A 14038-nucleotide genomic window follows, 5' to 3' on the forward strand; every position below is an offset into this window, starting at 1 on the left:
GCATGCCAGGTGTTCACACAATGAAAGATGCAGTAATCTGGGACATTCAGCTCTATACACTATAACTGAGATGTTGCATTTCCTACTAGTTATAAAATAATGGGAATATAAAATATGTGAGGCACTACTACTCCATAAGATTCAAGCATCCAAATGTCATGTACAGCTTAACTTCTGGCCTATAAAAACAGTTTAACAACAACCAAGGCATTCATACAAAATGTAATTTATATGTAGGAAATGTTGCATGATGCCTGTCACGCATATGAAGAAAATATAGCAGGTATTTATTTGAAAGTACTTATTTATATCTCTTACATGTACTCCACTGTCTGCTTTCACTCTGTCCTCATGGGTTTCATACCCCTACTGGAACCATCCGTATCTTGCCCTGCTACCACTGTAACCTCCAATCACAATTACTCCTCAGCTTAAGTGAGGATGGCTCTAGTAATACATGTAGTGTGCACAAGCAACCATGTGCAATTCCCATGCCAAGTGGAATCTTACCCACATCTATTGTTCCTCTTGGTAACATTTGTGCTTCATCAATGAAGCATCAATAAGCCATGTAAAACTTCCAATGACACTGGTAACTTACACAGCCCTTTACGTTGCTATCACATAAGACTTTTACATCTACAGTGGTCAAGACCGTAGCAAAAAGTCTCCCCAACCCAAAGACACAAATGCACACACACAGGACAGGACAAGCGACAGCCCTCAGTTGCTCAGTCCTATACTAACTACCTCCTCTAGATCATGGGGACAGGCTCATTCTTTAACCAGGAAAGGCTATTTATTTAATTCTGTACCCTAGAAACAAAAAAATGTAAAAAAAAAAAATTCACAAATACTTCCAAACAGCACAAAATGTTGAAAAATATAAAGCTGATTTATTGAGCATTTGCTGGTCCCAAAATGCAGTGAAAAAATCATACCGGTTGTTTAACAACTTTATGAAATACATCCTTTGATTACAGTAATGTTGAAATGAAATGCTCTGCATGAACAGGCAAAATGGACCATTTCCAAGATAAGGTGCTTCTACTAATATTACATAGTACATTTGATATGCAAAACAGATTTAGTGTGTTATCAATCACAACATTGAGTACTGTGCAGTTGTGCCATTTTATGGTAGTTATTAACAGTTATTACTTGTGCAGACTGTTCTTGTTCTTTTTATTCAAACTTGATTCCTTGAGCCAGTGGGAGGTCCTTGCTGTAGTTAATTGTGCTGAAACAGAAAAAAATGCATATATAAAACATGGCATGTTGCCCCATTTACAGTTTACTATTTTTCCTCTATCCTCCAGTTTGAGTTTCCAAATGTCACAGTACAGCCTTCGTGTTTTAAAAAAGCAAAAAGTAGGCTATGCTGACTATGCAAGTGGGATTGTTTTGGAGACCTATTTAGTCACCAACCACAGCCAAAAAGAGTACAAAGTATATAAAATGCCACCACTTACTATGGTGCACAGGCTAGTCTTGCACATGCTGTTGTATGTTATCACTTATACATGAAACAGATTCTGAGACTGAATCGCAAATGAAGTGATTGACAAGTGGCCTATGCCTTGCTTTAACTAGGACTACTGACTCACCCTACTACAACGTCAGTGGGAGTATGGGACGCTAGACCACCAATAGGTTTTTAAATGCATATCCCAAAATCACCAAACATTCACACATTAAGTTTACTGGCTTCCTGCAACAGTACACCTTTTCTAAAAGAAATGTGTAAATTCTTTTCCTGCAGGTTTAGAATTCGTTTGCAATTTTTTGAATTCTCAGTATGTAATACTCTTACAGCAAAGTGATACAACTATTACCAAATATAATGCTGTGGAGAAAATGAACAAAAAAATGATTATGCAATGCTGCATCATCAATGCCAGATCTGTGATTTCTCACTTGAATGTTGGTGGTGGTGGTGGGGGGATACGCGAGTATACATATCAGGAGACATTGAAAGATCATCTACAGTGGACTCACTTTTTCTTTTCTTTCCTGACAGCCTCCTAAATGGATAATTATTTTCTTGATCTTTACCGAGTCTATACTATAACCTGGAACGATTTAATCGACCCCTGAAAATTGAAAGCACTAAATCCCGAACACACGGCACAGCGATTTTTTTCCCAGGGGGAAAAAAAATCACTGCTCCACAAAAAAAAAAAAAAAAAAAAATCTAAACACAAAATAAAGTGGGGGCTTCACCCTGCACATCCCCTGATGTACCCCCTACTTAAATATACCAACTCCGAGATCGCACCACAGTGGGGGAAATGGCAAATTCCCAAAAATGGCCCAGTGATTTTATTCCCTGGGGAAAAAATTTGCTGTTCCATGTGTTCGAGATTTAGTGCTTTCGATTTTAAGGGGATGATTAAACAGCGTTCGTTCTTGTAATTGTTCGAGGTTATAATATAGACCCTCTTTACCACCTTTACATATCTGGCACTACAGGTAAAAAAGAGAAAAAAAAATAAGTTGCAAAATAAACATATCCTGTTAAATGAAGTTATCTATGGGGATGGATGGATGGGTAAAGGATTAAAATGCTTCCACTGAGACAGTCCTCAAAAAGACGACTGTCCACATATTTACAATATCAGTTACATCTTACTTAAGATGTTATCTGTGAATTGTAAACTGTTGAATAGAATCCCAAACAGTTTCCACTGACTTGTACAAAGGAGAAGCAGGAGCCAGAGAGGTCATGTGAAGAACTACTGGTCAAACCTTGCAACGCAAACACGCGAGGGAAACTTTAGTCTTGGAATAGAGATCCACAATAGTTAAGATCAAATGGCCACAGCACAAACGTCCATCATGGACACAGTTCAACAGTCAGTATTAGAAGCAATGGCTAAAGGGTAGTTAGAAAACTGATGGCAGAAGATCATGTGGTTGAAAACCATATGGATGGGCTTCCACTGAACTTTCAATGACTCTAACAGACAGCCTTTGAATAGCAGAACTACAGTTTTGAAGGAGTGTGGATGTATGCTGAATCTGAAGCTGCAATATGTTGGGACTATTCTTCCCAGTTTGAAGTATAAATGATGAGAAAGGCTACCAGAGGGTGCAGCTACTCCACTTTGGATGGGGGGTTGCAAGATGGCTTTATCCATCACAGAAAAGCTTCAAAATGCACAATAACAAAATCCAAAATAATGTTTTTTGCACATTTCAACTGTTTCATAAAGTGCCAGGGCTTACAATATCGGGTTTTAATATGCCTAATCAGGAGCTAATATGGACAAGGTCTGTTTGACTAGTGGGCTACTCTCCACACCTGCAGAAAAGGTAACAACCTGACCCGCCCTTCCTAGTTTTGCACAAAAATGCAATTGTAGGTGTACCTCTTAAGGTAAACTAATGACATCTCAGGGGAGGAGAAGGAAGCAGCACCTATGAAGCACTCCCCTTCCCCCATCTAAGAACTATAAGGGCTGGAGAAAGTAGTGGAAGAGCCACTTCAAGCACTGGAACAATGGTACCACCTGCCTTTGAGAGACTCCTTTCTGAAATGCTAATGTTGAGGGGGCACATCTCCAAACATGTTTAAGGTCATACAGAAATGATGGGCAGATGTGGATCTCTCACTAGAAGAAATCACCACAAAGGGTTCAGGGGCTACTGCACTGGGTTTTGCAGAGGACACAAGCCTTGGATTGTCCTTGCCTTACAGTCTCCTACATTACTATTCAATAACTCCTGTCTACCCTTGAGGGAGAAGAAAACCTGGGTATTACCTCCACTCACTTTCAACTGTCAGCAACCTGGGTCTGAAGAAACACCAACATCACTAGAAGATACCTTCAGGTGCCTACACTAAAGTACTATCACCCAAAACTGGTCCTTTTCATGCTACATGTCAGGACAAATGGCAGCTTAAGTGGTGTTCTAAGTACGCTAATGAACACAAGATCACTTCCAGCTCTACTTTTTTTAGCATTGAGCACAGGAATTTTCCACAGTTGCACATCATGATAAGAAAAACTGCATGAGTGACTAGAAAGAAATACAGATTCTGGAGCCACTGAGCTTTGTTATGTGGGTGCAGGGATACACGGTAAGTACATAGGTTCATAGGTTGATACTAGGCTATCTGCCCTAGGGCATTTATAAGCCTAGCCAGAGTGTGTTTGGCTTTCGCCACCCTTTTAGATTAGTTGACTGTGCCTCTGTATAGTAGGTCACAGAAGGTAGCCCTTTTAAGGTTAGTTTACTGTACCTCTGTCAAGCAAGGACACAGAAGAGATCCCAGGGGTAAACTTATGATCTCCCATCCACTTGTCAAGATTTCTCTTGAAGAGGGTCAGTGAGGGGCTCTGCCTAACATGGATTGGGATTTTGTTCGAGTGAGGGGAGCCTCTGGGTTATGAATCTGTCCCTCCAGCATGTCCTATTTATTTCTGTGCTGAGGTTCAAGTCCATGGAGCATGTAGCTCTAAGGGATTTGGATTTCCTGAGGTGAAGCATGTCCATTAATTCTGGGTTGGACATGGCTTTATACGTCAGACACAGATCGCCTCTGAGTAGGCGGTACACAACTGAGTAGAGCTGGAGTTTCTTTAGCCGAACTGCATAGGGCATCTGTTTGAGCCCCTTGATCCTCTTGGTGAGATACTTTTGGGGTCTTTCCAGTTGCTGAGGGTGTCGGGTAAGGTACATCCCAAACGGGGCATTGTACTCAATTATGGGCCTGATAAGTGATGAGTAGAGGGGCACAATGACCTCTCTTGATCTAGATGTGAACCCTTTTGTGATAAGGTGGGCTATATAGAAGGTCTTTCTAACCACTTTGGCAACGTGATTGTCAAAGGAGAGATTGCTATCTACTTGGGTCCCCAAGTCCCTAATTACTTCTTCCATACTTAATGGATTACCACCTATGTGGTAATTTGTGGGCACTTTGTTTTTCCCAAAGGGGATGACTATGCACTTTTTGGCATTTAGCTTTAGGCCATGGCTCTGGCACCAGTTACCCGTCTATGTGAGACCCTTTTGGAGGATGCTAGTGTCAGCCGGAGAGTCTATTACAGCACCCAGTTTGCAGTCATGTGCGAACTTGGTCAGCCATAGTCTACCCGTGTTAGCCTGTACCTCGGAGAAATATATACCGAACAAGAGAGGTCCCAGGACTGAGCCTTGTGTGACACCACTTGTAACTGGTTTAGAGTCTGACATGGCACCAGCTATTCTGACCATGTGGGGTTCTATCCCTGAGCCAGTTTGCAACCCATCTTGTGACATAGGGGTTGATATTTAAGCTGGTGAGCTTATTTATGATGCCCGAGTGGTGTATTGTGTCGAAGACTTTTGCGAGGTCCAGGTAGGCTGTGTGGACTACCTTCCCTTCATCTATGGCTTTGGTAACTGTTTCAAAGAAGTTGACCAGGTTCAAGAGGCAAGATCTGCCCTTAATAAAGCCGAAATGGGTAGGATCCAATGTCTGGAGGTTCCCAATGTCTGTTTATGATTTCCATGATGATACACTCCATAGCTTTGCAGACCAGGCTAGTTAGGCTTATAGGGCAATAGTTTCTGGGGTCTGTTGTGGCACCACCTTTGTGGAGTGGGACCACTGTTGCTGTACGCCATTCCTTGGATACATATCCTGTAGTAAGGCTGAGATTGAACAGTGACTTTATATGAGGGTTTAGTTCTTCTTGGAGCTCATGTAAGATGCAGCCCGGGACACTGTCTGGTCCCATTGATGCTGTGTTTTTTGCTTTGGAGAGGGCAGCTCTCACCAGTGCATCTGTGATCTCAGGAAGGCTACACTCTGTTGGGATAGACATTTGTTCTTTTGGGGGGAAGGGGGGGGGGAGTTTGCACTGAACCTTTCTGCCAGGATGTTGGCAATGTCTGTGGGGTCAGTGTATTTTTTGTCACTTTGCAATGACTCAGAGCATATCTGGGAGTTGCCTCCCAGGTTTCTGGCATAACTAAAGAAGGCCTTGTGATTATCTTTAGTGTCTTGTGCAATTTTTCTTTCAAAGCTGGCCTTAGATGATTTTATGAGGGATTGTAGTTTCTTGCTAGTGCTGATCAGTGACGCCTTCCCTTTTTGGGATTTTGCTCTGCCATGTAGTAGCTTTCTCCTTCTGTTGTATAGCTTATTTATGGCCAGGGTCCACCAGACAGGTCTCCTGCCTTTGGAGGAGTGAGTCTTGGTTTTATTTGGGATAGCATGCTCCATGCATTCCTGTAGGTGTCCATAGAATGCTTTTGTAAAGGATTCTGCATTTTGGGCCGTATTTTCCACAGGCCCAGGGGCTTTGAAGGATTCCACCTCAGTTTTGAGAAGTGTGAAGTTTGCTTTTGAGAAGTTCTTCACCGTGGTTTCCTTGGCTAGGGGTGGGGACAGAATATGGATGTCCAGTGAGATTTGTTTATAGTCTGATCTTACCAATGAGGAATATACCTCTGGTGTGGAGCATAGAGACCCCATGTTGGTGATGACCAGATCCAATATGTTTTCCCCTCTTGTGGGAGTGGTGACCAGTTGTTACATAGCATTTGAGTTTATAAATTCTACGAACCGTTGGGCGAGGGTGTTTGGGCTTGAGTAGTTTTCCCAGTCGATGTTTGGGTAGTTGAAGTCACCCAATATACTAGTGTTTGGAGAGACCTTCATATTCTCCAGTGTTCTCAGGAAAGCGGAGTGAGGTTCCTGTGTTTGGGAGGGTGGTCTGTAGCAGGCTACAAACTGAAAGGCAGTTTTGCCCACTGTTAGTTGCACATGGATGGTCTCCGAAGCTTCGTGCAGTGCCACTAACCTGGAGGTGTGGGTATCTTTGATAAATATGGATACTCCCCCTCCTTTTGTGGTTCGATCTGAGTTTTGGGGCCGGAAAGCATGGTATGAAGTATAACCTGTTACTGCTGGGGTGCTCTCGGGAGCCCTGAACCAGGTTTCTGTTACTGCACAGATATCAATATTCTCCATACTGAGGAGAGTCTCGAGTGCGTGCATCTTGAGGTTTAGACTTCTGGCGTTGAGCAGCATTACCCTTAGTTTTTTTTTTTTTCTTTGTGTTGTCTATGGGGGTGGGTTTGTCTTTTGAGCCTTGCCTAACAAAAGCACTATGGGAGAGGCAAGAGCCTTTGCCAGTATTCGAAAACCCAGGGGTGACAGGTGCAAGCCATCCCTAGCGAAGCAACGTGGCTTGTCGAGCATGTCATCCCAGGCTGAGAGACACTGGATCCCCTTTGAATGACACCGATACTTTAGCCAATTGTTAAAATTGATCATTTTGTCTTTATACTATACTGTGGCATCATTCTTGGTGAGGGTAAGATGCTACTCAAGGTCAGGGTCATATCGGCCTGGGCTACATGATCAAAGAGCTCCTGTACGTCTTTTTTTCATGTAGTCCAGGGAGGTACGTCTCAGGTCATTCACACCAGCATGGACAATGACGGAGTCATATTTGTACTTGCTTTGGAGTGACCTGAGTGCGTGTGTTATGTGGCAGATCCTGGCACCCGACAGGCAGCTTACAGCGACCATCCCCTTGTTCAGCCTGGTGAGTGGGACGTCAGTGTGTCTGACAATAGAGTCGCCTATTACAAGTGTATTAGGTGTGTTGTTTAGCCTTAAGGGCTGTGACTGTGTGGCACACTGACTTTGTGAGCTATGTGCTACTTGGATATTGTTTCATGGGAGGTGTTGCTTGGATGTCTGCTTTGGAGGTCTCTTCTGCTTAGGCAGATTTTTATTTAGAGCCTCCAAGTATGTTTTTGTGTGTTCATGTGTTTGGTTTGCTGATGCGATAGGTCTATGTGAGACTGGATTTGTGGTGTGTGTGGTTGCCTTCTCCTCCTGACAGGCTGTGCTAGTACTGGGCTGAGAGAGCTTAGCCTCCAGTTTGGCTGTATAGTTGCATCGCTCACATATATTTGAACTTGTTGGGAGGAGGAAAGGGTGGTCTGTATACATAAGGCAGTTGTAACATTGCCTCAAGATTCCCAGATTCACCAGCCGGACTGGAGAGTAAACTCGAAACTGACCTTTGGACATGCCTGAATAATATAGGGAACTACTTATTGACTGATCAGAAAGAACCAATAGGTTCTTAGGAGTATAAGAGGATGTAGTGCTTTAGTTTGTGTTTTCCTATGAGATTACTTATACGAGCAAGTGCATGGCTTTAGAATGAGAATGGAGTGCTTAATTAGAGATTTAGAGCAGTTCTAAGGGAAAAAGTGAAGAGCAGACTTTGTGGAGCCGGGAATAGTTTAAACCTGTTTAAGCGGTGCTGCTTTGTGCGCAAGACCGCACAAAAAGAGAGTTGCAGGGTTTTAAGAGAGAGAGAGATCAAGGAGTTTAGTATTGACCCAAAATGACCAATAAAACTACAGCTTCTAGGCAGTAACCACTCCTACAGGGACAGGCAGGCTTAGTGTTAACCACTGCCACTGGTGATTACAGAGACTTCCCTTTAGCCCAAGCAAGCACTGGCCTCCAAGAAACAAACAGTTCAGAACAGCAAATCTGTAACTGAACTTTCTTAAATTTCAGAAAGTGGGAAAAAAGCAAGTTTTTTTGTTTTTTTCTTTTTTTGTTTTAGTTTAACGGTAGCAGAGATACACAAGTAGCAAAATATTCACAACAGTGCAATAAATGACCCCACACTTGAGTGCTAGGCCAAAGTCAGGTAAAATGCAATTTTAAGAGAAAAAAACAATTTTAAATTAAGTGCAACACAGGAAATGCAGTAAACAGGCTCTAGATGTGTTCTAAATACTGTTTCTAATACAGATATAAACTTTAGCAAGCCGGAAAACACCGAAAAGTAGGCGGCAAAGCAGTAATTCTAAACAAAAAAATCAGAAGAAAATACTTAAAATCTCAAAAGTGGCTCCTTTCTTCTCTCAGCATTTTCTCCCCTTGGTAGGTGCTTCAGCAACAACTAACAAGCCTTGTATGTAGGAGCTCAAGATCACAAAACACACTAGCCACTCAGAGGCCATATGGAAAGATTCCCAAATATAAACTGCAACAAACTCCTCAAAATATGATTCTTGGACTTTCAGACAGCAAAGAGGAATACCGACTGTTCGGGTAGATTGACAAGAATCCAAAGGAAAGGAAAAGATAATGGTCTTTACCATAGTCTCCATCACTCCTTTGACTAAAAAGCCATCTGAATAAGGGGATTATTACTTACACTCATCTTAAGTTTTTGAATCAAAAGTTGTCTGTTAATCCTGAAGAAGCTTGTCCGGCTGTAGGCAATCGTACTTAGATGTGAAAAATACCACAGTTTGATGGAGGCCATTGGTCACTAAACCATGTCTTCAATGACAGCTTTTAAACCACAAAAGGAAAAGAAAAGTACAGTTTTGTACCTACCATAAATGTAGATGTTCGAGTGTTCACACTGCTGCAGTCATTACACTTGGGTTATCCTGCCGTCAGGTGGTCCCGCAGTCGGCCAGAGTTCCAAAGTCTTGGCCCGGCGTCGGTTGCTGTCGCTTCTTCCCTGACGTCAGTGCACCAGGGGTATACAAGATGCATCCAACGCCATTTTCTTCAGTTTTTCTTGCCCCAGATGTCAGGTGCTCCCAAGTAGGTAGGCAATACATATTGCTAATGAAAAATATATATATAAAATAAAAACAATACTTCAGTTACAAGCAAATACACCACAAATGTTGTATTGGACAGAAAGGTATAGATAAGTCCAGCTAGTTCAGAGGGGATGGAGGGAGGGTAACCTGGACTGCAGCAGTGTGAACACTTGAACATCTACATTTATGGTAGGTACAAAACTGTACTATGTTCATCGTGTTACACTGCTGCAGTCATTACACTTGGGTAGAATCCCAAAGCTAAGGTTGGGTGGCTGGTCTATAAAGAGTTAGAATTGGCTAGGAGGCCCTGCAGAACTGCAGTGGCAAATCCTGCTCTGGATTTAGAGTAAAGAGGCAAGTGGTAATGCTTGGTAAAGGTGTGCACTGAACTCCAAGTTGCAGCCTCCAAAATATCCTTGGTAGGTACTCCTCTGAGAAAGGCTGTTGAAGTGGCTGTTGCCCTGGTGGAATGTGGCCTAATGTTGTTAGGGACTGATTTTCCATGCTGTGTGTAGCAGTAACGAATACAGTGTCCTACCCATTTGGATATAGTCTGCTTTGAGATAGCCTTGCCCTGTGATCCTGCAGCATATGCGACAAACAGTTGCTCAGTTTTCCTGAAAGCTTTTGTTTTGTCCAAGTAGAAGTGTAGCTGCCTGTGTATGTCCAAAGAGTGCAGAAGTTTCTCCCCTTTATTCTGGGGTTTTGGTTAAGAGCCACACTAGATACCACCTTTGGCATAAAGGTATGGTTTGTCCTTAAAGAAACCTTGCCCTGATGAAAAATTATAAAAGGTTCCACTGCCATTAATGCCTGTAGCTCTGAGACTCTTCGTGCTGAAGTTACTGCCAGGAACAGAGCTGTTTTCCAGGATAAAAATTTTAGATCGGCTGTATTGGCTGGCTCAAAGGGTGGCAGGGTCAGTTTTTCCAAAACAAAATTGAGGTCCCAAGTTGGTGTTGGTGCTCTCCGGGGTGGTCTTATGTTTTTAGCCCCTCTGAGGTACTGCTTTAGCAAGGGATGAGAGAATAAAGGAGGATCCGTGTTGTAATGTGCTGAAATGGCAGAGGCGTGGATCTTAATTGATGAGAAGGATAGGCCTTTGTCCAGCATCTCAGTTAAGTATTGTAAAATCTGAGGAATGTTTGGGACAAGAGGGTCAAGGCTTTGAGCCTGGTTCCAGGCGCAGAATCTCTTCCATTTTTCTGAGTAAGCTTTCCTGATGCTAGGCCTCCTGGCCTCCAAAATGACATCCATAACAGCTTTAGAGACAGGTGTTGCCTGTTTGACTAATGAATCTGCCATGCAGTCAGGTTTAGGGTTTTGAGCTGACCGTGCAGGATCTGATTGTTTTGTTGAATCAGAAGGTGTGAATTTGAGGCAAAATCCATGGTGGGCCTTGAGCTAAGTTCTTTAAGATTGGGTACCAGTGCTGGCGTGGCCAGTCTGGAGCAATCAGGATCATCTGTGGGTTTTCTTGTCTGGCTTTTAGGAGTACCTTTGAAAGGAGAGGCAGTGGTGGGAAGGCATAAACTTTTAGGCTTTTCCAGCTGAACGAGAGAGCATCCACTTTCCATGCGTGCGTGTGATAAGTCCTTGTGCAGAATTTTTGTAGTTGGCAATTCAGTGGGGAGGCAAAAATATCTATGTCTGGGCATCCCCATTTCTGCGTTACCATGATAAAGATTTGTGGATTCAATTTCCATTCGTGAGGGTCCATGATATTTCTGCTTAGATCATCTGCCAGAGTATTTTTCTTTCCTGGCAGGAATTGTGCTTGCAGGTGAACTTGATACGTTAGAGCTGTGTTCCACAAGGTCATGGCTTGCCTGCATAGGGGATAAGAATGAGTGCCCCCTTGCTTGTTTATGTACCACATTACTGTGGTGTTGTCTGTCTTTAATAATAATTGTCCTGGATGCAGAAGGTCCTTGAAAGCTGTTAGGGCATTTTGAACAGCCAACATCTCTTTCTGATGGATCATGAAGATGCATCTGGTCTGTACCACTTGCCCTAAAATGCATTTTTCCATTATGCTCCCCCCTCTATGAATAAAGCATCTATTGTTAGAGTCTGCCAGGCTGTGGGTAAACTAAAGGTCAATTTGTTTAGGGTGACTGTGGCAGCCAATCATTGAAACTCCTGTTGTAGGGCTGCCAAGTTTGGTATTACTACGTTTCTAAACTGTGAGATTTTTGAGTCCAAACACTTTTTAGTACCTTTGTAATTTGCCTTGCAGTCTGGCTGGCAGCATTAGTAGTATGGCGCTATGAACCCAGCCCAGAATTTTTCTTGCGTCTGGCCTTGTTTGCCATCTGGGTGGGTTTTGTTTTGAAGAGGTGTTAGAAGTCGTTGTAAGGGCAGTGGAGTGCAGGAAAATAATCTGTTGTGAGGGAAAATATTTTGACTTCTTCGCATTCAAAATTTTTATCTTTAGCAACCTTTATCTCTACCTGATGCTGCAGAAGAATGCCCTTTGATATATTGCTAATGAGGCAGTCATCCATGGATATAGTGGAGAAGTCATCCAGGTAAAAATGAACACTGGTGCCAGGCAATTTGTAAATGCAAGTGATGAAAGGTTATTATGTAGTGTCAACCTCTGGCTAAGAATGTTTCTTTCACATATATGACCACTACACTGGGTGAACATACACAGAAATCAACAAAGTTGTGGGGTGACTCACCAAGGAAGCATCATGACACAGAAAGCCTTGATAGTGACATGGGGGAAAGCCTGAAACCTATCTTCTAGTCATTTAACTAAGGAATCTATTCAGTAAAACACTACAATAATGACAAAGTGTTTAAAAGTTTAAGTCCTAAACATTTCACTACTTAAAACACACATTAGATTTAATGTGGCAGAAATCTGAAGTATGGTGAAATAAAAAGAAACAAACACACAGCTAAAGTAAAATTAATGTGTAAATTTAGAAACTGAAGCAGAACTCTTTAATGGGTGAAAAAGACCACTCCAAACACAAGGTACTAAGAAGAGTTAAAAGGGTAATCAGAGAAGATGAATGATTCCTGGGAACTGCAGCAAGTGAGGCAAAAACAACATGCAACAAATGAGTCCACAGAACAGTCTGCAGCCCTTTGCATGATGACCTAAGAGACTTAACACGTGAATATGCATGAATAAGCAAAACCAACTGAATGCATACAGCTGGTGAGTAAAATAACAAATACAGAAAAATTAAACACTTGAAAATGCATTTACAGTCCTCATTGAAAAGACTGGTCTTAAGAGACCTCGTAAAACACTTGAAAAAGCCAAGAAAGCAACAGATTTCACAGTTGTAGGGCACAATGTTAAAGATCTATATTCTGAAGTCTGTAAACATTAACATATGGAAACTACCAGCAGCCACAAGAAAGCTGAGCAGACAGACTGGCTCAATCTGTAGGGCACACTAGTATTCAAACCACATTTTGTACTCTATAAAAAAAAACAAACATGACCATGACCTTAAATATCATCCTTCCTCTAATCTATAGTCTATGGAGATCCTGCAGCATCTCTGTAATATGACAATAACAAGAAGTACACATCAGTGCATGCACTATAGAATGTTGTACCAACTGCAGTCACTCAAGCTCATAGGCAGCCCCCATTAGATGGTGTAGCAATACCTGAACTGATACCAGTACATACACTGCCGACTATGTTTTTATAGTGGACAAAGACTCTTATTCTATGCCACAGCCTTGCACAATAATGGATTTTAGTACAGCTAACACCCAGCCCCACACTGCCAGTGAGTCAAGAACTGCACTGAAGTTTCTCATCTCTGTCACAAACGCCAAGCAGTTACCCCAATAAAAAACTACAAGGTTAATGCCTGTAGCATTTCAAGGAGATAGTGCGACAAGAATGGCCATAATTTCTGTTTTAGCTAAGCATGAGATGAGTACACATCACCATTTCAATGGAGATTACTAGGCAAACAGCTCAAGAACCTTTAAAAGCCTAGCTAGTTTTTCCCAGATTTTACCCAATTATATATCCCTAGGGGAAAGTTAACAAGGATCAGCATGTGGGTTTTCACAACTTTTACAGACCGCCTCTGGCCATAAAGGGCATGGGTGCCACCCAAGGAATGAATTTACGATTTCCCATCCATTGGTCCAGACTGCACTTGAAGATGGTCGATGAAGACATCTGCTTCATGTGAATAGGAAGCCTATTTCAGAGAAGGGGCAATCCCTGGGACACATATCCATCTCTCCAGCATTATCTATTTACATCAGATATCAGGTTTAGATCCTTGGAATGGGTACCCTCGTGCAGTTCATTTTGCAAAAATGCAACATTTCCATCAGGGCTGGGTCAGAGACTGATTTGTAGGTCAGGCATAGATCACCCCTCAGTAGGTCTTTTAATCGGTCTGCATATGACATGTTACACCCTGTATTTTTTGGTAAGAAAACCACG

At 42.3% G+C, this 14038-nt stretch overlaps 1 protein-coding gene across 1 annotated transcript in view; it reads right to left on the reverse strand.

Annotated features, from left to right (window-relative positions):
- Positions 1-874: 874 nt before the first annotated feature.
- The window catches only part of ALDH7A1 (aldehyde dehydrogenase 7 family member A1), a 760748-nt gene continuing 747584 nt past the window's right edge, over positions 875-14038 (reverse strand). The window contains exon 18 of the mRNA XM_044060782.1: positions 875-1240. Coding sequence (XP_043916717.1) covers positions 1186-1240 — 55 coding nt within the window. The 3' untranslated portion in view covers positions 875-1185. The remainder of the gene's footprint in view (positions 1241-14038) is intronic.

This window comes from Protopterus annectens, chromosome 2.part0 (assembly GCF_019279795.1).
Source record: "Protopterus annectens isolate FY-2018-M chromosome 2.part0, PAN1.0, whole genome shotgun sequence".
Classification (NCBI taxonomy): domain Eukaryota; kingdom Metazoa; phylum Chordata; order Ceratodontiformes; family Protopteridae; genus Protopterus; species Protopterus annectens.